Source organism: Sprattus sprattus (assembly GCF_963457725.1).
Source record: "Sprattus sprattus genome assembly, chromosome: 8".
In the NCBI taxonomy this organism is placed as follows: Eukaryota; Metazoa; Chordata; class Actinopteri; order Clupeiformes; family Clupeidae; genus Sprattus; species Sprattus sprattus.
This window is the reverse complement of record NC_137927.1, coordinates 21,936,043-21,959,579: the sequence shown is the minus strand read 5'-3', so window position 1 is coordinate 21,959,579 and position 23,537 is coordinate 21,936,043. Positions and strand designations below refer to the sequence as shown.

General features: G+C 41.0%; 1 protein-coding gene across 4 annotated transcripts in view; it reads left to right on the top strand.

Annotated features, from left to right (window-relative positions):
- The window catches only part of dgkza (diacylglycerol kinase, zeta a), a 101,485-nt gene that overhangs the window by 18,410 nt on the left and 59,538 nt on the right, over window positions 1-23,537 (top strand). Inside the window, exons 1-8 of one of the 4 annotated variants that reach the window (XM_080843605.1) lie at window positions 869-938; window positions 16,456-17,469; window positions 19,335-19,443; window positions 19,745-19,840; window positions 20,573-20,650; window positions 20,778-20,837; window positions 22,523-22,579; window positions 22,815-22,913. In XM_080843605.1, the coding sequence (XP_080699731.1) occupies window positions 16,517-17,469; window positions 19,335-19,443; window positions 19,745-19,840; window positions 20,573-20,650; window positions 20,778-20,837; window positions 22,523-22,579; window positions 22,815-22,913 (1,452 nt within the window). In that variant the 5' untranslated portion in view covers window positions 869-938; window positions 16,456-16,516. Of the gene's footprint in view, window positions 1-868; window positions 939-16,455; window positions 17,470-19,334; window positions 19,444-19,744; window positions 19,841-20,572; window positions 20,651-20,777; window positions 20,838-22,522; window positions 22,580-22,814; window positions 22,914-23,537 lie in introns of those variants that run through there. The other 3 variants (XM_080843606.1, XM_080843607.1, XM_080843608.1) reach the window with 3 other exon arrangements.

The window sequence follows — 23,537 nt, the reverse complement described above, 5'->3', positions numbered from 1 at the left end:
AAAATTCACAATGTATTCCATCAGTCAATATGATGTTTTAACATAGTTGTAATAGTAGCATTCTTTATATTCACAAAGGCACAGAGTATTTCACAACTAGTCTATAGCTACTATAATACACTGTCTCTCCATATTCTGTAATTTCTGCCTCAGGTCCTCTTTCTCATTACTCTGTGCCCTCTGAGGATGTGGCTTCTGCTGTGGGCTCCTCCATACTTCCTTTACTCTCTGACCCTCACCACCTCTATAGGGGAGGTTATGCACAGTGTGTTAATCCACCCAGCCGTTCCACTGTGTGTGCATGCTCATGTCTGCATGCGTGTGTGGGTGGCAAAACATGAAATGGCACTGGCTTAACCTTGCTTGTGGGATAGCCATGACGGTTAAGGACACATCATCCTCTGGTCTCTGAGATACATCTCAGTATCTTTGTTTATCTCAGAACTGAAAGACGTTTAGACCATTTGCTTACAAAGATTCCATGCCATCAGGTTGATCGCTAAATATTTGAAGTACATTATCTTTGACAATTTTAGGAAAGACATAAAAACCAGACATAAAAGACCAAAAAGACAATTACCAGGCAGCTGCATGTAAACATTCTCCACTGAATGGAGGAAGCGTGCTTCATTACTGCGTTTATTTTAATGCTTACACCCCGCCCCCTCCCTTGCTTTCTTTAGCTCTCTCTCCTTTGCTCCCTCCCTCTCTTTTTCTCATGCACACTGTTGCTCTGTCGCTCTTTTCCCCCTCCCCTCCAGACAGTCCTACTTCAGCCACGGCTGACTGACTGTGGCAGTTCCTAACCTAGCCTAACTGTAGCTACAGTCGTTTTCATCTCTCTCTCTCTCTCTCTCTCTCTCATCACATGAAGTGAATATTACACTATTGAGCACAGATAAATAGACTCTGGATTACTCTTCTTTGCCTTCTGCCAGGTTGTATACAATCTTCATAATTCTTTATTGTAGACTATCACTGTTGATTTCTTTATGTGCATTAGACTCATGGCAGGGCGCAGTGCTGTCTCTCTTGGTTTCTGGACACAGGGTAGAGGGCTGAGATGTTAATGCATGCATGTGAGCAACTTCACACTTATCTGTGAGATCGTACAATGACCCAGCAAATGTGGTCATGAACTAAATTTGAGTTTGCACTGTTCCGTCTCAGTGCTGCTACTTCTAAGTACTGACTTATCTCTCCCGCTCTTTCTGCTCTTCAACCTTTGATTTGAAACATAATGGTCAGAAAGTTTGGTTTGATTCCAGCGGTGGACCTTGTTCCCATCCTCCTCGTGCTTCGGCTCTAAACAGAAAGTGCTGACTTTCCTGCAGGGATAGTTTGTGTAAAATGTGTATCACATTAGATGGATTATCTAATGTGTAGCAAATGTCAGACGCTCTCCCATCTAAGGGATTGGGGGAAAGACATTTGTAGGATCATGGCTCTGCATTGCACAGTACTGGGATTATCACACCCAAGAGAGCTGTGACATTTCTGTATCTCTATATACTGTGTACAAGAACACCCTAAAGATCACATACGAAATATAGACAGGAAGTAGAGAAGATAGATAGTATCATGACATCTTCTGGTCCTATAAAGTGTACCGCTCTGTCCTGTTACACCCATAAAAAATATAACGTATATAACGTTTCATGTTGTAATTCATAATTGACAGACATTTCATTGCCATCGATAATGTCTTCTATGATGTTTTGAAACCTGATCCTCATGTGCTGGTTGAAAGCAGAACATTTACAAAGCTGTTAGATTTTGAGAGCTATCTTAGTCGTTTGTTGCCGTTGTTGACAGTTTGAGTTAGGGTTCCACAAACACCTGTGCTTTAATCATGCTGTTGGACAAAGGTGGACAAGGACAAGGTGTATATTTATAGCACATCAGATTTTGACTCCAGTCAAACAAGTCAATGTTGGCTTTCCACGGAATAAACTTCTTCCTAGACCCATATTTTAGAAACTCACCATGCTACTCAACCTCTGCCATCCTTGCAATTACAGTGTTAACTGGGCTATGTGATATCAGTTGTTTCTAATGTACTTCGGTGTGTACATATTTTATGTACATATTTATTTACATGGATGTAGACATGAGCTCCAAGCATAAAGTAAAACACATTATCCAGGTGTTGTAGTGAAGGGACTTGTTTGTTTGCAATATATAGACTGGTGGTGTCAGTGTGAGAAATATTTGTTCAAAATGCAGAATAGGAGGAACTAACAGCAGGGCTTGATGTTTTAATTTCAAATGCAGCTCTTTGTGAAAAATAGAAGGGGGTGAAGGTGCTTTTGTCAAGTTGTGTGGGGTTCCACGAAGGAAAGCCAGTCGTTCCTTTGGCAGAATCCAATAGCAAAATGTAATCAGCAGAGGTTGGCAGCAGATGCTGACTTGTAGAGTTGGCGACCTTAGACACTAGTGTGCTAAAAATGGTTCTGTGTCTATCTAGCTAGCCTGTTAAGTAGCAGTAGCACCTAGGACCGACATGTCACACGCAAAAGTTACAAAAGTTACTTTCCTTATTTAAATTCATGAACAGAGCCTAAAGAGCTGACCACACTGACCAGTTGTGGTAGCGGGAGAAGTGGAAGACTCTCTATTGTTTGCTATGACTCAGCCGTGGAACCACAAGCATAAGGTGACAGTCACACTGGACATCACAAAGTGCCAGCAGCAAAGCGTGATGCAATGCTCAATGCGGCAATGCCCACCTGTTAGGTTCTAAATAGGGTGGGACATCTGGAGTGTTGGGAATCACAGAAGAAGAAATTGATCATCACTTAGCAACCACTATGACTAAGTCATCCCATTATGGTGGGAGCATTGCGTTAATGCTTTGCCACTTCTGCTTTCACTTAGTTATTTCTGGTGTGATTGCACCCTAAGAGCAGGGTACGAGCAAGTTTCACCAATCTATAAGACATGAGCCCACAAACAGACAGTCATTTTATTGTGGAACCTACCTCTTTGTCAAGAGACATTTCTTCACGAACTAACAAAAACACTTTGACATTTAACCCATTTCTGCCTAAAACGCCTGCTAAAAACGCCTGTTAAATCCTATGCTATTCTATGAGAAAGTACCTCATTTCCTGAGGGTTTTCTGAGAAAACAGTAAGAATTGTCAACGTCTACAAAAACCTTAATATCTAAGCCTCTGTAGCACTTAGAAACATGAAATAAGAAGCATTGTGAAGGTAAGAACTGCAGGTTTTATTAAAACCTGCTCCCTGAGCACACAAACAACAATAACATTTGTAAAAAACTCTCAAACACACAAAAACAATATAAATCAATGATATAAAATACAATAAATACAATTTTAAAGTATGCAAACATTATGAGGGAGGGGAAGAGGGGGAGGGAGGGGGAAAGAGAAATGGGGAGGGAGGAGAGGAGAGGGATGGAGACATCCTGGGGTGGAGCTGGCCTCGCAGTTCACATGGAGCATGAAGCCATGGCGGGGTCAACGTTATCCTGGAGATGGAGATATCTGTAAAAACGTATGGCAAAGCATTCAATCATTGTATTATTATGAGACCCACCCTCTCAGCTGGTGCTAAGACAATGGCCTACTAGACTGTCTATAGGGTATAGGGGTTATAGGTGTTCATATGCCAATTGTTCAGGTCTCTTTGAGGCACAGACAGGGAGTACACATTCAAGTTGGATACACAATAAAGCTACACTAACAGAATAGTATATTTCCAGTTCCATCAATGTTATTTATAGTATTTATATTTATTCATAATTGTATTACTATTCATTATGATGTATTATGCTATACAGTTCTCCACGTTATTTTTCTTATCTAAAATCTTTGGACAAAAACGTCTGCTAAATGTAAATGCTATTTATTCATTATGCCATTATTGTATCTATAACTAACATTATTGCATGTATATATTATCAACCATCATCACCATTAGTAATCGCTATAGCACCACTATCATTACTGCCCATTCCGTTTTCTAAGAGAAGAGAACTCGGAAGATCGCACAAGAAAACAAAACATAAATAATTACCTCCAGATCATTGCCGGTTGTCCAGTCCACCTGGAATCCCTCCTCCTCTCCTTCCGTGCCCACAAAATCCCACTCCTGTGCCGTATCTAATGGATCCTCTGACACAAAGTCATTATCCTTCTCCCTCTCAGACTCAAATCCTTCAAAATCTATGTCGAAATCACTGACATCGCTATCAAAATACTCCATGTTCACTGCTACTTCTTCACTGCTACTTCTCGCTAGCCAGCATGGTATCACTGAAAACAAGCACAGAATATCGCGTGGCTATCTGATTGATTGACGTGATTTTCAGCCACCCAAAGTTCATTTTGGTGGTCATCTGATCTTTAGCAAAGCCTTAAGACCCATCCCATGTGTAATTTTAACCAACCAGAGTGAGTTATACGCTGCATTCGTCATGAAAACAGCACGTGTACAAAATGCTGCGCTACGCAGCAACCGGCAGGAAAGCCTATGCTGCGCTACGCAGCAACCGGCAGGAAAGCCTATGCTGCGCTACGCAGCATCCGGCGCCAATGGGTTAATGTCATTATTTCAGCCTCTGAAATGGGATTTTAGCAATTAAAATCACCATTCCTGACTGTGGGCTTATGCCTTGCTGTTTTTTTGCTAGAGTGACTCTTCAGTGCCTGCCTAGGTGAGAGTACATGCCGGGGCTAGCTGATTAGCATGCTAACTTTTATGGATATCTGGAAACCGTGCATAGGCATATTTTGTATTCTGTTGCTATTTCTAGTTAATTCATTCTCAAATCCTACACACATAGCACCTTTAAGGAAAAAAACAAATGAAGGCAGCCTATAGAAATATTAAACAGTGTTTTCTTCACTAAGGGAATTTGAAAATGCCAGGGCATGCAGACAAAAAGGACATGCTTGAGAAAGAGCGGTAAAGGGCATTAAGTGGGCAGAGACCAAGCTGAAGTTACACAGTGAAAGGTTAAAGCCTACCAATAGCATTTTCGAACAATCCCTTTTAAACTGAAAGCATCAGACATGATTACACATGATGCCTTTTTTTTACATCCTTACTTTTGCAAATCCACAAAAGTGTCTGTATAGAGTCAGATAGGACATGAAGCAGCACTGCATATGACTCTTTGTGAGGTCTGTTGGTCTGTTAATTAAAACAGGCCTCACATGGGAGTAGGACGTGCTCCCTGTAATTTACTGGCTGTGGGACATACAACAGGGCAGCAATCCAGAACAAGTAATCAACGTCCTTAACCCTGACTGGATGCATTGGAAAAATCTGCTCTGAGCCACTGATCCCTGCTCAGTGTCCAAACACACCACTGCATAGTCAGAGGGAATTTTCGAGTTTGGAAGCTGTTTCTAGAAAAGTGAACTGTAGGCATAGTCAGCCAAGGTTAATTTCATAGTTTAACTTCATTCTCTTGATGAAATAAACTCTGAACGTATAAAAGGTTAAAAGGTTAACTTCATAGGTTAACTTCATTATGTTGATGAAGTAAACTCTGAATGTATAAAAGGTTATAAGGTTAGTGCACACAAGGCAGTTTCATGCAAGTTTAATGGAGTTGGGGACCACAGGATAGATGTTTGAAATGAAAAGAAAGTAAGTGAAATTTCTTGGAATTATGCTGTTCTTAGGTGGCTGTTCCTCAGGGTTAATTTATGCGGAGCCACAACCTACTGCCTCTGTCCTCAGCTAGATTGCATATTCATTCAGAGTTCACTAGTAAAAGCTTTTGCAACACCTCCATGCAAATCACACTCTGATGGTTCCCTCATGGTTTCACCTCTCAGTAAGGAGACTTTGGGTCAGAGCAAAGGCCCATGGCTGTGCCATCACACCTACTTTAGATCCTACTTAAGTGCTCAGCCTGACCTTTATTTTGATGCCAGTGAGAGCAAGAGTTTACTTTTAGTGACTGTTTGTATCCTCATGTGACTGAAGTGTTTACAGAACAGAAAAGCAACATTTGATATCAAACACATCCCATTGTCTGCCACCATGTGGGAGAAACAAGTATAGTTTATTTCATTTCCAGGGTCTGCTGTTCACTTAACATGTAAATATTTACTTGACTTGAAATAAATGCTTTTTTCCCACTCTCAGTATCCATCCTAGAAACAGTAATATATCCTGTTGTACCCATAGGAGTAACAAGGAGTGACACTAACTATTATTATATACCGCACAAATTAATTTTCGATATACTGTAAAGGCAGTACTCTGCCAAAGAGACTCAAGTTTCATTTTTGTGTTTGCATTATGCAAGATGTCTGGCTCACAGCTGAGAGCCTTCATTTGCAGTTGCATTAAAAAAAAACCTGCTGTGATCACAGTTTCTCAGTTTGCCGTTTTAGCAGCAGTCCATACATGTATAATTTATACTCACCCAGTGAGTTTATTTCCTCCTCTGTCTCTACCAAATGATCTCTGTTTCTCCAAGTATGTCCAAACTCTCATATGGGTTTTACCACCTTAAACACAGTGCTCATCAAAGATGTTTAACACAATCTTTTAACTGTCCTTAACATTTAGATCGTCTAACGTGACACACTTGGGTTCAAGTTCACGCCGCAGAGTTGATTTACTGACTTCTCCATTCCCATGCTCTGAGACATCACCCCATGGGAGAAGAGATGCATCATAGACTCACCAGTGTGAACTCTGTGTGGGGATGGAGGTCATATTAGACTGGGACCCTGCTGGGGTAACTGGATGTCACCACTGGTTCAGTGGATAGTAATGCATCATCTGCTGAGTGCACTAGCTTTCAGCTTGTGAGCGGCAATACCAGAAGGACTGGACATAAATCCGCTTGAGTGATAGAAAGCGTCTTGGATCTAAATTGCTGTCCAACTGAATCAGTAGTAGTTGATTTCCAAACCATATATGTATTCATATTCCTTAGATCTTACTTCAACTTGTTGTGTTAATTATGAAATTATTATATCTAAAAAAAAATAAAAAAAACATGCTGTAAACTGAACTGAACAGAAATGTCCTTTTAAGAATGGACTTGAAAAAAATGACCATGTTAAACAACAAAATAGCTCAAATAGACCTCATGACATGATTACAGCTACTTTTATGGCTACCTGCAGGCAACACAAGGGGAATACTTCCTTCAAAGTCTTGTTTCCTGACTGGCTGAGCTCTTATGGACTTGGGTCACCTCACGTCGTGACTTCCAACAGCAAGGACTTGGTCATCAAGGTTAACCTCCTGTTACCACGGTGATGACCTGCCAGGTGGGTTTCCTGGGCTTGAGGCAGTTAATATTTGTCCTACTCTGTGGAGCAGCATGGCTTCACTGTGACTTTGATCCGTGACGAGCAGTGTAGTGAGGAGCCCAGAGGCAGCCACGGATGGCAAAGGAGATTGCCATAAACAGAACAGGCTTCTATAAATAGTGCATTGCCATGCTAGTCTCACATCAGACCCTCCTAATCTCCTTCAACCTCTGACTCCCATTTTAATAAATATGAGGTAGCTCAACCAAGTCACAGCCTACAGTCAGTGCTGTAGTCCTCTCTTTTGTTGAAACCTGCTTTGGTGCCTCTGCAACAACCACCAAACATTCTCTTTAAGTGTCTCAAAGTCCCTGTGCCCCTCTCGCTTTGCCAAACATTTGAAAGACAATATCTGCCTCTGTTGCAGCCTTCCAACAGAATGTGTGTGGGTAAACATTGTCAGAAGAATTGTTTACATTTGACACATCGAGTTAGAGAAGAGAGGATTCTTTCTAGTCCTTATGTCTTCCATACTTTGTCACATGTTTAGTCTTGTTTAACTTTCTGGAGGACCTGTGTTTTCAGAGAGAATCCCTTCTGACATAACCACAACCTATTACCGACCAAATGAGATGGAAATATCCCCATGTTTTTGCATTCCGACAAGGCCCCCACACAATATGACAAACAATGTTGTGTTTGTGAGATGTGGTGGTGTCCTCTTATTTAGCATTTCAGCTACGTTGGTCCCTGGCAATTTGCATTTCATTATGAATTTGTATTTTTGAAAGATGCCATTTCATTCTTGATGTCATATGTGGTAGTAATATTTGGTTTGGTAAGAGCTAACTGTTTGGTATGTAGTTTTTGTTTAATTCAAAAACATTAAAGGCAATATAAAAATCACTTGTGTCAGTGCTGCACTGAATTTTATACTATGCGCCAAAGTAAAATCTCGCCTAGGGCTTCAATGAACAGGGTTTTGGAAAATCAACAAAAAACGTCTTTGGTAGTTGAATAACTGCTTGAGAGACCCTGCTTTCAATTCTGTTAAAAAAATGTGTCTGTCATCTCCGTATAGACTGTAGACACTTTATATCTTCATAATACTGTATGTCTTTTGTTATCCCTCTGCTCACAGTGAAAATAACTCCCTATACAGCAGGTCACTTAGCTGACAGCTGATGTGCTATTTTACAAGGGGAGCAGAAGCTAACCATAGTTAGCTTCCCCAAAACACACCGATTCCCTGAGGCTTTCTTGGCCGCAACGTGTTGCATAGAATAAATCAGATGTTTGAGGTGCTAGAACTGTTACATTAAGTTTCATAACAGAAAGCTACAAAAGACCAAGCGGTTTGGATTTAGTTTTTTTTTACTGCCGTCGTTTCACACACCTTATTTTTGGAGATTTTGCACCTGTTCTTTTTTCTATAGAGATTTTTTCTTTAGAACCAGGAAGTGTAAAAATGCCAACACTAAAAATAGCACACTTCCAGCCAACGTACACACTTTATGATCTTAATAAAACAAGCAAATATAGCATATTAAGCTCCTACTGGTAGTTAACAAATCTATTCAAACCTTCTTTTATCCAATCAAATCAAATTGAGTATTTTTTGGTAATGTTTCTCACAAGTCATTTTTTTCTGATATATAACCCTAGTTGGCCCAGTCACTGTTGATTTCATTTCCTTCAATTCTTATTATTGACAGGTTAAAAATTGCCTTAACATTGCCAAATCTTGAGGGTGTTAAGACCAAAGTTAATGTAATGGATAGTTTGTTATCTCGCCACAAAGACTACTTTTAATAGACAATGACATTTGGAGTATGATACTCATCTACATATTCAACTGCATATATAGGGCCATGTTACAGAAGTCTGGTAAACAAAGGATACATTTAAGTCATTAACAAAACCAAATATTGGGAGTCATGTACTTGCTTACTTTTGTAATGAAATTAATGGGTGACTTAATTTTTCCTCCATACAATAATTTACTTGTGAAAGATGAAAAACATGTGTTTGGCCCCATGTGAAATACATCTGCAGGACCATATTATGGTAGACCTATACAATGCTGTGTGTAGAGTTTTGGTTGTACTTAAGATTAAGACTCCATCTTTTCTCTTTCATCAGAATTGTTTTTCTTTTTGACAAAATAAAGTCACCTACAGTTGCCATATGGTATTGATAGCTCTGAATCCGGCGATAAACTTTAGACAATAGAACCACAAGGTGAATCAAAGGTCTTGGTGTTTATTTCTCACGTACGCCTGCAGGGAGCCAATTCCACATCAAGTAGACAGGGTAAAGACTAAAGAGTATCACAGTGTTACAAGTTAAATACTGGTCGATCATGGGAGGATACCTTGGGGTGATAGGTCAAGGTGGGCAAAGGGGCATGTGAGTGGGAGGGGAGGTGAGGTGACCACCACCCCCCACGGAATGTTCCGGAACATGCATACACAAAGGAATCATGGTAAGAAGGTGATGTGTATTACATAGTCCATGAGTAGAGAGGGGATGTCTGGAAAGGTTCCGTTTAGCATAGGCCATGTGTGAGGGTGAGGCCAGACTGTGAATACACATGGCACGCACACACACACAAGAGCATACATGTATGCAATGGTAATTATATGACTATATCAATTTCCATCAGTATGCTCAATCTCCGGTGGTGTTTTTGAGAAAGGAAAATCTTCAAACACTCCACACAATCACTTTAAGAAAAAAATATATACAGAGCATACGGCAATTACTACGTGGTTAAAGCCCCTTTGGCAGCAATGACCGCCTCAAGTCCTTGATCCTACAAGATTGCCACACCTTTCAATTGTAACTCCTATTCTTCTGGGCAGAATTGTTCAAGCTCAACTAGGTTGGATGAGGTGTGTCAGTGCAAAGTCATTTTCAGGTCTCTCCAGAGATGCTCAATTGGGTTCAGGTCCAGACTCTGGCTGGGCAACTCCCAGTCTTTCACAGAGTTTTTCCAAAGCCACTCCTGTGTTTTCTTGGCGTTATGCTTTGGGTCATTGTCTTATTGAAATGTAAACCTTCGCCCCAGCCTGAGATGCAAACCTCTAGACCCCATGGCTTGGTTTTTACAGACACCATCAACTGAGACCTAATATAGACAGGAGTGTGCCTTTTATGTCCAGTGACTTTAGTGAGGCACAGATGGACTTTAGTCAAGTTGTAGAAGCATGTCAAGGACTTTTGATGGAAGTACGCTGCACCATAGCAAGTTTTATAAAAAAAAAAAAGGGTCTGAATTAGGGGTGGGCGATATGGGCAAAAAATAATATCTCGATATTTTTTTTCATTTTGACGATAACGATAATTAGACGATATTTTTTTTTAAATGTGATTGGAATTCTCAGAGTTATACCTTCTTGGAGATTACAATAATGGGCATAATGTTTAAGGAAAACACTTCTTTATTGCCATTAAACAAAAATAACTTAATTGAACTGCAATGCAGAAATATTGAACTCTTGTAATAAAGTGCATGCATCCATGAGAATTATTGCACATCAACAGCAGTTCTTATGGCCTTATTAAACTTAAAATTCTGTCCAGGATTGTACAAAAATACAAATACATGAGCATTAGAGCATGGATCGGGCGAATTTTTCTGTACGAGCCCGGCCCAGTCCGACAGAATAGTAACCGAGCCCGGACCGAGTCCTACAGCCCAACGGAATCAATTTCTCAACTGTTCATAGTACTAATGCCACATTGACGTACGTTTTTTTATGAATAGCCTGGCTTTATTAAACTGGGGCATCAACAGTTACAGGGTTTAAAGCAAAAAAAAATCCTGTGCCTGAACTTTTTTTGAATGTGGTTGAGTGCGAGGGGGTGTGTGGTCCGATGGTGCACACATTTACAGGGTCAAAAAAAAAAAAAAAAACATTTAGAAATGAATGATGGCAGATTATGGTGGGACTTTTGAAACTGCAATCCCAAGAAGGTCAGCAATAGTACTCCACCTCACTACAATATGGTACTAACACATGTAGCATTTACGATTTCTCTTGATATCAAGTTTTGCTGCTAAGCTTTGTCCTTGGAAGATTTCAAGATGACCTACAATCATAAGGTGACATGTTATAAGGGTATGTGAAATTCAGTCAGTGGAAGAAGATTTGATTTGCAACCATTTCATTGAGGATCTATGAAAAAGGACAGTGATCCACTTTTTAAACCGTTGAAGTGCAACAGTGTAGATAATACACGTAGATAATACAGATTTATATTGCAACAGCTCCATAATTACTTTGTTCAAAAGAAATAATCGTAAATTAAAATGTACATATTTTATTCTAGCAGTAAGTGCTGAGGCATTGGCTATATTCATGTTCCTGCCTGGCAAGTGTTACGTTTTGAATGCATTGTCATCTTCATCCAAAAAACGAACGAGGACATTGTCTATGTTGTTGTTGGTGAATTTGTCGACATTTAAGAAAAACATGCCGTTTTTTCGCTTTTCCGAAATACGTCTTTTGGACTCTGGTGTTATGCCATGTGTTAAAATAGCTGGCATGCTGATTGGATATTGACAGTTTATTCAAAGCAATTTTGACTTCAGCGATTTTTTGGCATATATTCAACAGGGGTTGGGCGAGCCTGGAAGACAGATTGTGTTCTGCGATGAACGTACACAAGCGTATTTCAGGCACATTAACGGTCAGTTATTGATGCTGGTACATCAGATGTGGTTGTAAAAGCGTTGTGTGTTGGATAGCGCGAACTGCTCTATGAGCGGGTGATGAAGTGGAAGCACTGGAAGCACTTTTCCCCCGCTAGTTGCATACAGAAGCTTTCTTGAGCTCAAGAGAGCACCTGCTTCTCTTAACTTCTTACACCGGCTACCAAAAGGCTTACCGTCCTTCCCCATCTCTTCTATCCATGCCCAGCGCCATGTATTTTTCAATCCTTTATCAACTAGGAGGGCATCATCCCAAGGATTCTTGAATTTACTCTGCTTCGGTGTGACAGTATCTCTACGTTTGTCTCTACGTAGCATAAGGCAGAGCCATATAGAAAAGCCGGTGCTGAAAGCACATTTTCACAAGACCCGCCCCAATCTACTTCTGATTGGCTAATAATGTTATTTTGAGCGCCTGAAAGTTGTGCTCCTTTCATATCATTGGCAGACGAACTCATAAACTCGAAAGTAATGGTGATGATATCGAGACGTGTGTTAAAAAAAAATATATATATATATAATTATATTAGACTTTTTTTCCGCAGCCAAACGCCACACGCCGGAAATCCGGCACGGTGCCGGAATGCTTTAATCCCTGCAGTTAATGCTCTCGCTCACAAACAAGCGTTGTTAAACTCACAAGCGTACACAATAAGGCCAATAAGTATATTTAAATTAAATGATTCACATTGCAAGAACGTTTAGTAAAATGGTGCGGCTCCTTTAAGGAGCATGTACAGGGAGGGACAACGGTGTTGTAGTGTGGATGTAGCAACAAACATTTATGTGCTGTGAAAGTATGTGAGTAACGTGAGTTTTATTAAAGCATAGCGTGTGTAATGTGTAGCTATTTCATTCCGTTTGCTAACATTTCCTGCTGTCTGTATTTACTAACCAGCAGCAGACGTAAAGGAAAGGGAATTAACCCTGAAGTTAAAAACATACAATCTACTTCGGCCGTGGAGCATTTGACTCCCCTGCAATATTCAACTACGTTCAGAGACAGACAGCAGGAAATGTTAACAAACGGAATGAAATAGCTACAGATTACACACGCTATGTTTTAATAAAACTCACGTTTTATGCTACACCAACGGAGGCACAACAGACATCACTATGCGCTGCTAACCTGTTGCAAAGTGGATGCGAGAAGCCATGTCACGTGATCACGTAGACCCACTAGTCGTGTGATTGCCGTGCTGTGGGGAGTGCTGCTGCGCCGTAGGCTATATTAAGAACATGATGTGAACAGTTTCCCCATGTGTGTCATTGTTTTTGGCAAAGTCATTTAAATACTCGATAATGTAATTTTGCACATCGTTTGAACAACAATGACGATATTATCGCAGACGATATATATCGCCCACCCCTAGTCTGAATACTTATGCAAATGGTTTATTTTAGTATTTTATTTATAATAAATTAACAAAACCGAGAAATACATTAATTTAATCCAATTAATGAGGAGTCTAAAACCTAATATAGTGTACAAAACTTGGAAGAGCCTGAAAACATTCTGTATGAATTATTGGTTGCGCATCTTTCATTATTAAAGATGTCTACCACAACAATGTGCTTTAGTCAGACTCATAGTATTGCTTCAGAGTCTCATATGCTCTAGGACAGATTTCGGCATTTTCCTGATATAGCTGGAATACAGAAATGATTTATGGAAACTAATGCACAGGTCTATGGGCCTCTCATCTTACAGTATTATTATTCAAAGGTTCCGTCGTGCCTGTTCTCTCCTCCTGCTCGTGTTCTCTCGCCTTCATTTGCTGCTTGCAGACCATATTTCATTATTTCTACATTATGCTCAGAGCAGACTAAGTAATTACGAAGATCAAAGACACTTCTCACTGAAGTCCTTGAACTGTGTGTGTGTGTGTCTGTGTGTGTGTGTGTGTGTGTGTGTGTGTTTGTGTGTTTAGGGGGAGCATGTCATGCAGTACCATTGTAATGTTAGTGTGTTTGCATGTTGTTGCTTTATGGTGGGTGATGTCTTCTCTCCTTATTTGTATAACATATTCTTATGTGTGTAAGTGTTAACAGAGAGATTGGCACTTCCTCATGAAAGTGTTCATACAAGTGTTTCCACAGCTGTAGTTGCAGCCAACTATAGAACCAGTGGTTAATACTCTTCAGTTTATTGCCAAATCACCAAAGTGTGTTTACAGTCATTCTTAACATCTTTGAATTAGATCAAATCATAATGGACACTCGAAGTGTCATCTGTATCTGTATCTGTTCCCCAAACAAAATGATCTGTCTCTGTCTGTATTTGGATAGAAAACCGGAATTGTGCGTGGTTTATACAGGAAGTCACAGTAAATTGGGCAAATGCTGTATTTTCTATCTTAATATTCATTGGCAATGCAATTGTACTTTCAGAGCATCACATTTATTTAATATGGGCATATAATTAATAATGAAATACATTTCCACATGCTCATACTGTACTTTTCATCTCTCTCTCTTGTTATTTTTAACTGAACTAAGCTTTATGAACTGTCTGTTGATAGCCTAGGCTTTTACATTCCTGCCTCTGCTTATTGCGGCTTTGCACAATTTGCAGACAACATTAGTGAATATTGATTGAAATTAAAAGAAAACATCTGTTTGTTTTTTTTTCAAATGGGTTTTTTTAATGGAGGGAATTAACCATTACAACCAAAAAGTACGGGTGCCACACCAGCTGCTTTTGTCTAGCTTGGTCCGGTACATGACTCTTCCTCCTCCTCAATGTCTAGCTAGGTCCCTACATGACTCTTCCTCCTCCTGAATGCAAGAGTTTCCTTAATAGCCGCGAACAGTCAGCTCTCAGCCCGCTGCCTGCTGATCACTTTTCAATGGTCTAGTAAATTAAACGACTAGTTAGTGAAATTAATGTTGTATGTTTCAAACAGAATGGGCATATTTATCTTGTGGCCATCCACAATGATCTGTGAATTGAAGAAACATTTGGCTAACGTGTCAATCATGAATCTGACTTTTATCTCTCCATAATAATGTTCAACTTTGGTTTGAAGAAACTGACTGTTTGTGCTTTTCCAAATAATGAATCTGGCTTCGGGTACTTTCCTAATGGACTGTCCCATGACAAAGATGTCCTCATGTGTATGATTTACCAGATATTTCCATTTCCTTACTATTCATCTGTGAACTTTTTTTATAGTCAAGGGCACGTTGACGGTTTTCTGTCAACTTTTAAAGCCTCTTCCTTTTTGGGCTAATTATGGGCATGCTCCGTCTCTCTTTCTTTTTTTCTCTCTCTCTCTCTCTCTTTCTCTTGCCCTCATAATAACATTCTGACTTTGAAGGAGTTTGGCTAGAACTAAGGGGTGAGCAAGGCTTAATATTTTCAAATAGTTTCCCTGTAGGATACTTCATCTGTAGTTATATAACCAACCTTTCCCTGACTATGTCATTGTTGTCCATTTCCTTTAATGTCTCATTGACCTTTAAAAAAACCTTGTGTTTTTGGGGTGACTACATTTCTTAAGCAAACGGTGTCCAGACCACAAAGAAAACAGTGTACACTCCTCAACTGCAGTCTTTCCACATCAGTCACTTTTTCTGTATGTGGCTACTTTTAAATTCTTGTTGAGTGAATAGCCCCTCTTTTAATTAGTATTCAGAGTGAGCACCCTGCAGATGGAAGTAAACTTTGGCCTATGTGTTTGAAGAAGTTCATCTTCTTCACTTTGCATGTTTCTCTGAAAACTCAGTGGAAATAGCATAGTGTTTGTTTGTGGCTTATATGACCTTTCTGAGCTGAGCTGTGCAAATACCAGTGGTGCTGTATCTGCAGATGGCATACAAGTGTAAGACTGGCAGAGTCTTTTTCTAGAATACTATAGGTGGTTTAGATCCGAGAACATTCCCAAAATATCCTGTCAGAATCTAATAAGTTCTAATTGCACATTGTATAATCATTTATTTAACTGTCCTTTAAAATTGGATACTTGAGAATGAGGTTACTTTTCAAGTCTACTTGAACTTATGTGGTCATTGAGAAGTTTTCAGGAGCAAAGAAAATAGTCCCATGCTTTGTGATGGATGCTGGACTGTGCAGACTATCATGTGTAGATACCTAGATACTGGCAGCACTTTGTAATAGGACACGTACTACACTTGGACACGTACTTAACTAGGACTCTACTGGTGGATAGCCTAACAGGGCTTGCGCTATTTTGTATGTTAACTTGCAAGACTGCCGAGAGGTGGTGGATTAGATTCACTGTTTGTTTAGCTGTGTACGTCCATTCGTGTGGTGTTTGCCAAGTGCTTTGACTTGTGCCTTAATCAGCATTGATTGTTCAAAGCTTTTCATTTTTTGCCTTGTTCTGGTGAAGTGCCATTCATCCTTTATGGTGATACACACCTTGGTGTTCATGAGATCAAAAGAGCAGCACTGCCCTCGTCAGTCCACAGTTAGACCCTTTTGATTACTAGATTTTGCTGACAGACACCTTTGCACCCACAGCCACCTGTGAAGTGAAGTGAAGTGAAATCCAAATAAATCTGTCCACCCTGTGGCTGTCATCATGGACATGTTCTTCCGCCGGCACTTCCGCCGGAAACCAGATCCATGCCGGTGTCGCCGGCCCAGTGTTGCCGTGCCTGCCAGCAAAGCCCGCCGGCGCTCAAGTGTGGGCTTGGCGAGCGCTGTTTTGACCCAGCGCCGCAGGTCGAGCGTGGGGCTCCCGGGACCCGTGGCTATATTGGGCCATCGCCGGCCCTCCACGCCTCAGGCCTCTGGCGGGAAGCCGCTGAGGAGGCAGCATATGACCCGCAGGCGCTCCAGTACCAGCACCACCACCTGCCTCAGTCCCCGGTTCTCTGTGCGCCGGCGCCGCGCCGCTAAGCTACGCACCATTGACACCCATCTGCTCGGGCCCTCCATGCTTCTGGCCAGCATGGTGCAGATGAGCGAAGAGAAGGAAGACATTCAGCCAGTGGATGAGGCGGAGACGGAGGAGGGATGTGAGGATGATGCCTCTTCCGCCTCAGGCTTTGAATCTCAGGGTGATAGCAGCAGTGATTTTGAGGATGGGGCGGAGACGTGCCTGGATGAGCGAACCGCAAACACCTCCTGGATGGACTGGGACCTTCTGCAAGGCCTGGAGGCTACAACGGCCGAGGGCATCCAGCCACGGCCCTTGATTCGTGCACCTCGCTGCCTGCGCCGCAACTCTTCTCACCTGTTACCAGCTGATGCTGTGTACCACAGCAGGACATCATATGGTCTTTATGGACAGTACCGCCGGTCCAGCCAGGTCCATCGGCCCTCCCTCAGCCCTAACACACCTGGACCCTGTCAGAGGAAGACAAGACTGACAGCTGGGCGCAGGAGCTCAGTGTCTGGCCGGAGGGGCTCCACGTCCCTCTACAGGAACTGTTCAGCGTGCTGGAGGCTCTCTGGGCGCAGAGACTCCCTGGGCTACCTCCAGTGCCCATACTATGACCCCCGTGTGGAAACATGGAGTGGGTTCCTCTCGTATGTAGACCCTTATGTTTATCCAGGTTGCAGGCTACCATCAGCAACTGCCATTATATGTGCATGTATTTGCGCAATTTTTTGAGTAAGGAAAATAAGAATGGATCAGAAAAAAACAGAACTACGAATTCAGTTCCTTAAATATTTTGTAGTTTGGAAACATTCAATGTGGTTTGTACACATCACTTAGTTTTTAAGTGGTGACATGCAAAGGTGAGGTTATAGTACACATTCAGTAACAAACACAGGATGGAAACCTTAGCCTGAAAGTGAGACACCATTGAAAGGGTCAAGAGCACCATTGGGCTATGACTGAAAAAACCTATTCCTTAATGAGACAGATTGTTAGTAGTGAATTTAAATTGCATTTTTAATGGAAGAACTGTTCGATTTACTTCAATCCTTTGAAGATACAAAAAAAACTGACAAAGCGCAACCTGAGGAGGACTGGAATCTGTTATCTCCATGTCATGTATTTTTGACCTAGTTTCTCAAGCTCAAGTTGCAAAGGTTCCAGATTGTCTTGTGGGTGGTATGCAACCAAAGACCTGTGAATTGATCACAGTCTTTTAGAGATTAGAGGGACATAAAGACAGCTTGTAATTTGAGCCAGGGTGTGCTAATATTTTTGCACCAGGTTAAACTGTTATTGTCTAGAGCACTAATTTCATAAAATCAGAGCGCTTAACTGATTTTCTCTCTATCTTTCTTTCTCCCTTTCTGTCTGGCTCTTTCTCGCAAAAACAAACTTTTCCTAGTAGTTTCCTTTCATTCTTTTCTTATCCTTTGTCCTGTTTTATCTTTCTTTCCCTGACTCCTTTGTCTTGCTCTCTTAGTCACTCTCTTTACATCCTTCTCCACTGTTTCCTTGCTCAGTATATTCAGGTGATCTGCAGAGCTTAAAGGCGCTGTACTGCTTGATGCTAGCTTTTTGAGTGTAGCGCTGTGTGTAGAATGACTCTAGTGACACTGATTACCCCTCACACACCTTAGGGCCAAGCCCAACCGTGGAATAAGGGATGGAACTGCCTTCCTGAATTCATGAATTCACCAAAAAAATTATTTAGAACTGTTTAGAAGCTTTCACAACCAATTGGGAAGTCGTAATCTGAGAGTAAGGGATGAGCTGTGCCCAGTAGTGGCTTCTCCTTAATGGGAGGCTGATGTACAGTTTAGACTGACATGTGAAAGAATATTCTTTTTATTGTATGTCCTTTTTGGTTGTCCCACCACTCCTTGATAAAAGGGTATGATTTTTTAATGTAACCAACATCTCGTGTCTGTCTCGTCAGTGAAAGAGTAATGAATTTGCCTCCAACTTTTTTCCCCATTTGCAGCAAATGTAGATCAGAGGGTTTTATCTGGATTTGGGCTCCATTTTGGTTGACATTTGCTCCCAAGTAAAAGGTTCATTTTTGTACACAAGCCATTGCAACAGAAAATTGGCAGGCAGAACTAATGAATTGTTTTGGGTTTTTTCACACAACCTAATGAAGATTTTTTATTTTTAAAAGCCTTGATGCTTGGCTTGAGAAATAATTGCTTTAGAGATATATTGGTTAATTTACCATAAAAGTGGTTACTTGATGGCCCTAACATAGAAGCAGGAAAATTCTGCACACACAGTTTAATAAATTATGTTCTGAAATAAGTTTTTCTTGTTTTATAAACTAAGGCATAATTGAGTAAACTACTGAATTAAACTGACATAAAAGTGGGACATTTTATGTTATTTTACTTTGAGGTTTTCTTAACTTAACTGTAGAACTCAACTACACTACTGAATGAACACTAAGGTAGCTGTCATTCCTGAAACCTTGTTGTGAATTTATAACACAGATGTTCCCAATGTCTCTGTATTACAGGAAGGCCATTGCTAAATCGGGTCTGCAGCACCTGTCAGCCCAGCCCTGTGCCTCCGCCTTGGCCAAGTGTGAGTTGGACCGAGAGATCCGTTCCTGTGTGGACTGGAGTGTAAGTAGTGGATGTCTCCAGAGACGCTGCCTGCCTGTGCTGCACTCCATTGGTCAGGCCTTGTTATTGATTATGTGATTATAGGTTCAATGTGTATATGTCTATGTTACTACATAAATATTATGTCTTTTTCAGGAAATGATAATAAACAGTCCAAACCATAGCAATACACTAGAATTGTAAGCTTTAGATATGGGCTAACAGGAGTTTAATGGTCTAAGTATCAGAGACAGAGGCTATAGTGCACCTCTAGCTGCTCCGTGTGAATGGCTGGGCTCAGGTTGTCTGGTGTTCCCTATAGGAGACTGCTGTGTATGGAGAGCACATCTGGTTTGAGACCAATGTCTCTGGGGACTTCTGTTATGTTGGAGAGCAGCACTGCCTTGCCAAGACACTGGTGAGTGTACGTGTGTATTTGTGCGTCGTCTGATGTCTATGTCTCTGTGCATTTCTATGTGTATGTTCCTTCATGTTTGTGTGTATGCTATGCATGAAATATCCTGGATATATTGTTTGCGTCACACAGAGATAGATCTCCCCCAGGCCCAGGTTCTTGGGCCGTTGCTAGACCAGTTCTCCCCACAGGCATGGCCAGAGCGAGAGCTTCTGTGGAGAAACAACAACAAAGCACAGCAGAAGGGTAGAGAGGAAGAGCGGAATAATAGAGGTGGGGAGAGTTAGGGAGGGAGGGGGGGGGGGTTGCTAAGAAAGGAAGATGGAATTACAGCGGAAGAGGAAGGGAGAGCATAACAAGAGATCTGTTTGGGAAAAGAAGGGAGTGGAACAGAAGCTGAAGTGGGAACATAAATAAAAGTGGGAATGAGAAAGGGTATTCAAAAAAGGATGAAGATGTGCTGCAAGCAGAACCTCCCAAGGCTAGTTTGCTCTAGTTTTTGTGTTTGTTGACGTGTTTTCATTGTCATAAAGAAAAGTCTGCCATCTGCTGGAAGAAAATACACAACATGGCACATTTATTTTCAGGCAAATATGGAACAGCCTGAAGCCTAGAACTAATGACCCAACATTGTATTATGCACCTGCAGGCTATAAGCCCTTCAGCAAAATGGTGCTGCCAGAACAGATAGCTAGAAGTATATTTTTATCCCTCTTCCTCTTTCTGTTCCCACAGCAAAAATCTGTCACACGAAAAAAATGTGCGGCCTGCAAGATAGTGGTTCATACCATCTGCATCGAGCAGCTGGAGAAGGTAACAGTGCTGATTTTTTCCCCTACCATTTAGAAATCATTCTGAAGGGACTGGAACCCAGAGGCAGAACATGCACTGGTGTTCTGTCCCACCCAAGATCTGTCTCACCTTCCTGTTCCATCTTTAGTTGTCGCAAACAGAGGGCCAGTGGCTGGATAACCTGCCCCACAGAGACCCAGCTTTCCGAGTGAGACCTTCATCATAACACCGTGCCCTTCCCTATCCGCAGTTCTAGCTGTCTATTTGGGATAAGAATCCGTGCTCTGATCGTAGGAGAGACCCCGGGGGAATTTTCTGGCTTGCCACTATAAGCTTCCTGCTTTGTCACTGACTAGGCATGGAATATGAAAGCATTTGGCCATGAACGTTAACATTTATGATGTGGGTTTTCTTTTAAATAAAGATCATCCAGCCTTGATTGATCCATCCAGAACACATTTAAGCATGTTTAAAAGCAGTTTAAGTTGCGTTTTGCAGCTGTTCCAAACGTGAACTATAGCATTGGGTTTAATTGCCAAAGAATTTCCTGCGGGCTCCCTCATTCAGTTGCCTCTCTTCTCATCTCATCTACTTTTTCAATGTGTAATAGGCTTTGATCAGCTCTTTGATCTCCAACTGAATGTGTGGTAACCAGGGTTTGAATGAGGGCTTTGGCCTCTGGTTGTGGTGTTGCATCCAATCTATCAAAAATACTTACCTTTTGAAAACAGCATGGACCGGTTTCATAAAATATGCATAGTATAAGTTATCTTAAGTGCAGGTGCTGGGAAAACAGGCGTTCCTCTGCATATGGTCTTGAGGTGGCTTACCCGCAATGTTTGTGATCTGCAGATTGGCAACACCAAGAGAAACTAACTATAATGCAAGTAGGCTAAATGGTCTGTGTATCACTCCAGTCAGGAATTCTTGCACACAGAATGCTTATTGTGTAGGCCTATCACTGCCGTAACTGAACTGACAAAGAGCTATCATGGTAATTGGGTGGAAAAGGGACCACCCGGTTGACTTTAGAACACTACTGAGGCCAATATTAAAATGCATTTAGCAACAATGTTAGGTTTTCACAATGTAAGCTTATCAGTAACTGACTATATTCATATTGACATACAGACACCAACAGAGGATGATAGATTTGTAATAATTAAAAAAAAGAAATCTGAGACCTTACTATGACACTTAAAAACATTGTAGGGCAGTGCCCTGCATTATTTATTAATTCTTTGGTAAAGAAATGTATGGCGAAAATTACAACATGGAGAATTGCAGGAATACTTTGCCAATATACTTTGCATGTATATTGTGTTTGATAACTCTGTCGACAAACCATTATGGGATTGTGCATCCACATGGTACTACAGCAAGCTGTACACAAAGATTGATACATGTGGCCCAGAGGATGCCTGCCATTTAATTTTTTAAATCAAAATGTCTCTCCATTGTGTGAGTTCTATCATCTTGGATTCTCAAAGCTCAGGCGCTCAATTTTGGTCACCATTTACAGATACCTCAAGGAATCATGTCAAATCGATCAGAGTATTAGACAGCACCAGGGTTTGAACCCATTGTTCTATGCACTGTGCATTGGAGATGAGGAGAGATTAACTAGTAGTGCTGTTTTCCCATCTATTTGTGTCATGTTTGGTAGTTTGTTTATTAATCCTTGTGAATGATTTTTCTGGGATGGTCTTTCAATCGTGCTGGGATCTCCTCTTGGACAAATAGATCAGTATTAACACATACTGACCTTTAACCTTTCGCTCTTGGGTCATTGACTGTGTGGGCTCTCTTTTTTGGTTCATGGGCTTTTTACCAACACTGAAGTGAAATGAAAGTGCACATACTTACACATGTGCGATTCTCTATTGCCTTCAGATTAATTTTAGATGTAAACCATCATTCAGGGAATCGGGATCCAGAAACATTCGGGAGGTGAGTACATACATCACTCATTGCTTGGTATTGTAAACGGTCCCGTGTCTATTTCTAAATCACCTTTCATGTTGTGTTGAAACAAGCTCCATTGATACTTTTCCAGGAAACGTCCTCCCCTCCACTACTTTGTTTACCATCCTATCTCCTCTCTTTTTCCTTCCTCTCTTCCATGTGCCTCCTCCTGTGTGTGCCCTTTGACCTTCCTTTTCCCATCATGCCTTTCTCTGGTTAGCCACCCTGGTGCCGTAGGGCCTTCAAAAGGCCCTGGGCTTTGCTAAAGCACAGTCGTGTGGCTAAACCAAAGGCAACTGCATTTGTAGCCAATCAGAAGGTACCACTCTGTGTTCTAAGCGTACCCCATAAGCCAGTGCATGTTAATGTTTCCCTCCCAACACTTCACACTCACAAATGTCCCTGATTCTCTATGTTCTTTTTGTTATAACTCCACAAAAACATGAACTTTTAAGTTGAACTGTTTCTCCACGTTTGGCTATAGAATATTTTAATTTATTTGGGTGTATGTATTTCTTGATTCACAGTGAGTCCTTAATTTTTTGTAGCTATGGGATCACTTGTGAAGTAATTCGTTTATCATACGAAAATACGTTTTTTTTTTAAGGAGTTTATCATTTCCTTCATTTATTTCGGTGCTCTCCCTGTCCAAAATCAAGAATCTTTTTTGAAGGCCTCATATATGTAATTGCTGAATTGATACCAGTCTAGGAAAAGTTATAATATAGCAGGGTCTTTTTATCATGTTTCTGCATACTGTTTGGCAGAAGCTGACCCTAACATGCTGAATTGTCGTTTTGTTTAAAGCGCCCTCTGCTGTACTAAAATGTGTACTGTTCCTCTAAACTCTTCCATCAATTTGAAATTCTGTAACAAAGAATTCACTCTCTTTAACAAAGAGAGGCAGAAGTCTGCAACTGTTTTCATTTCAACAAATTGTATT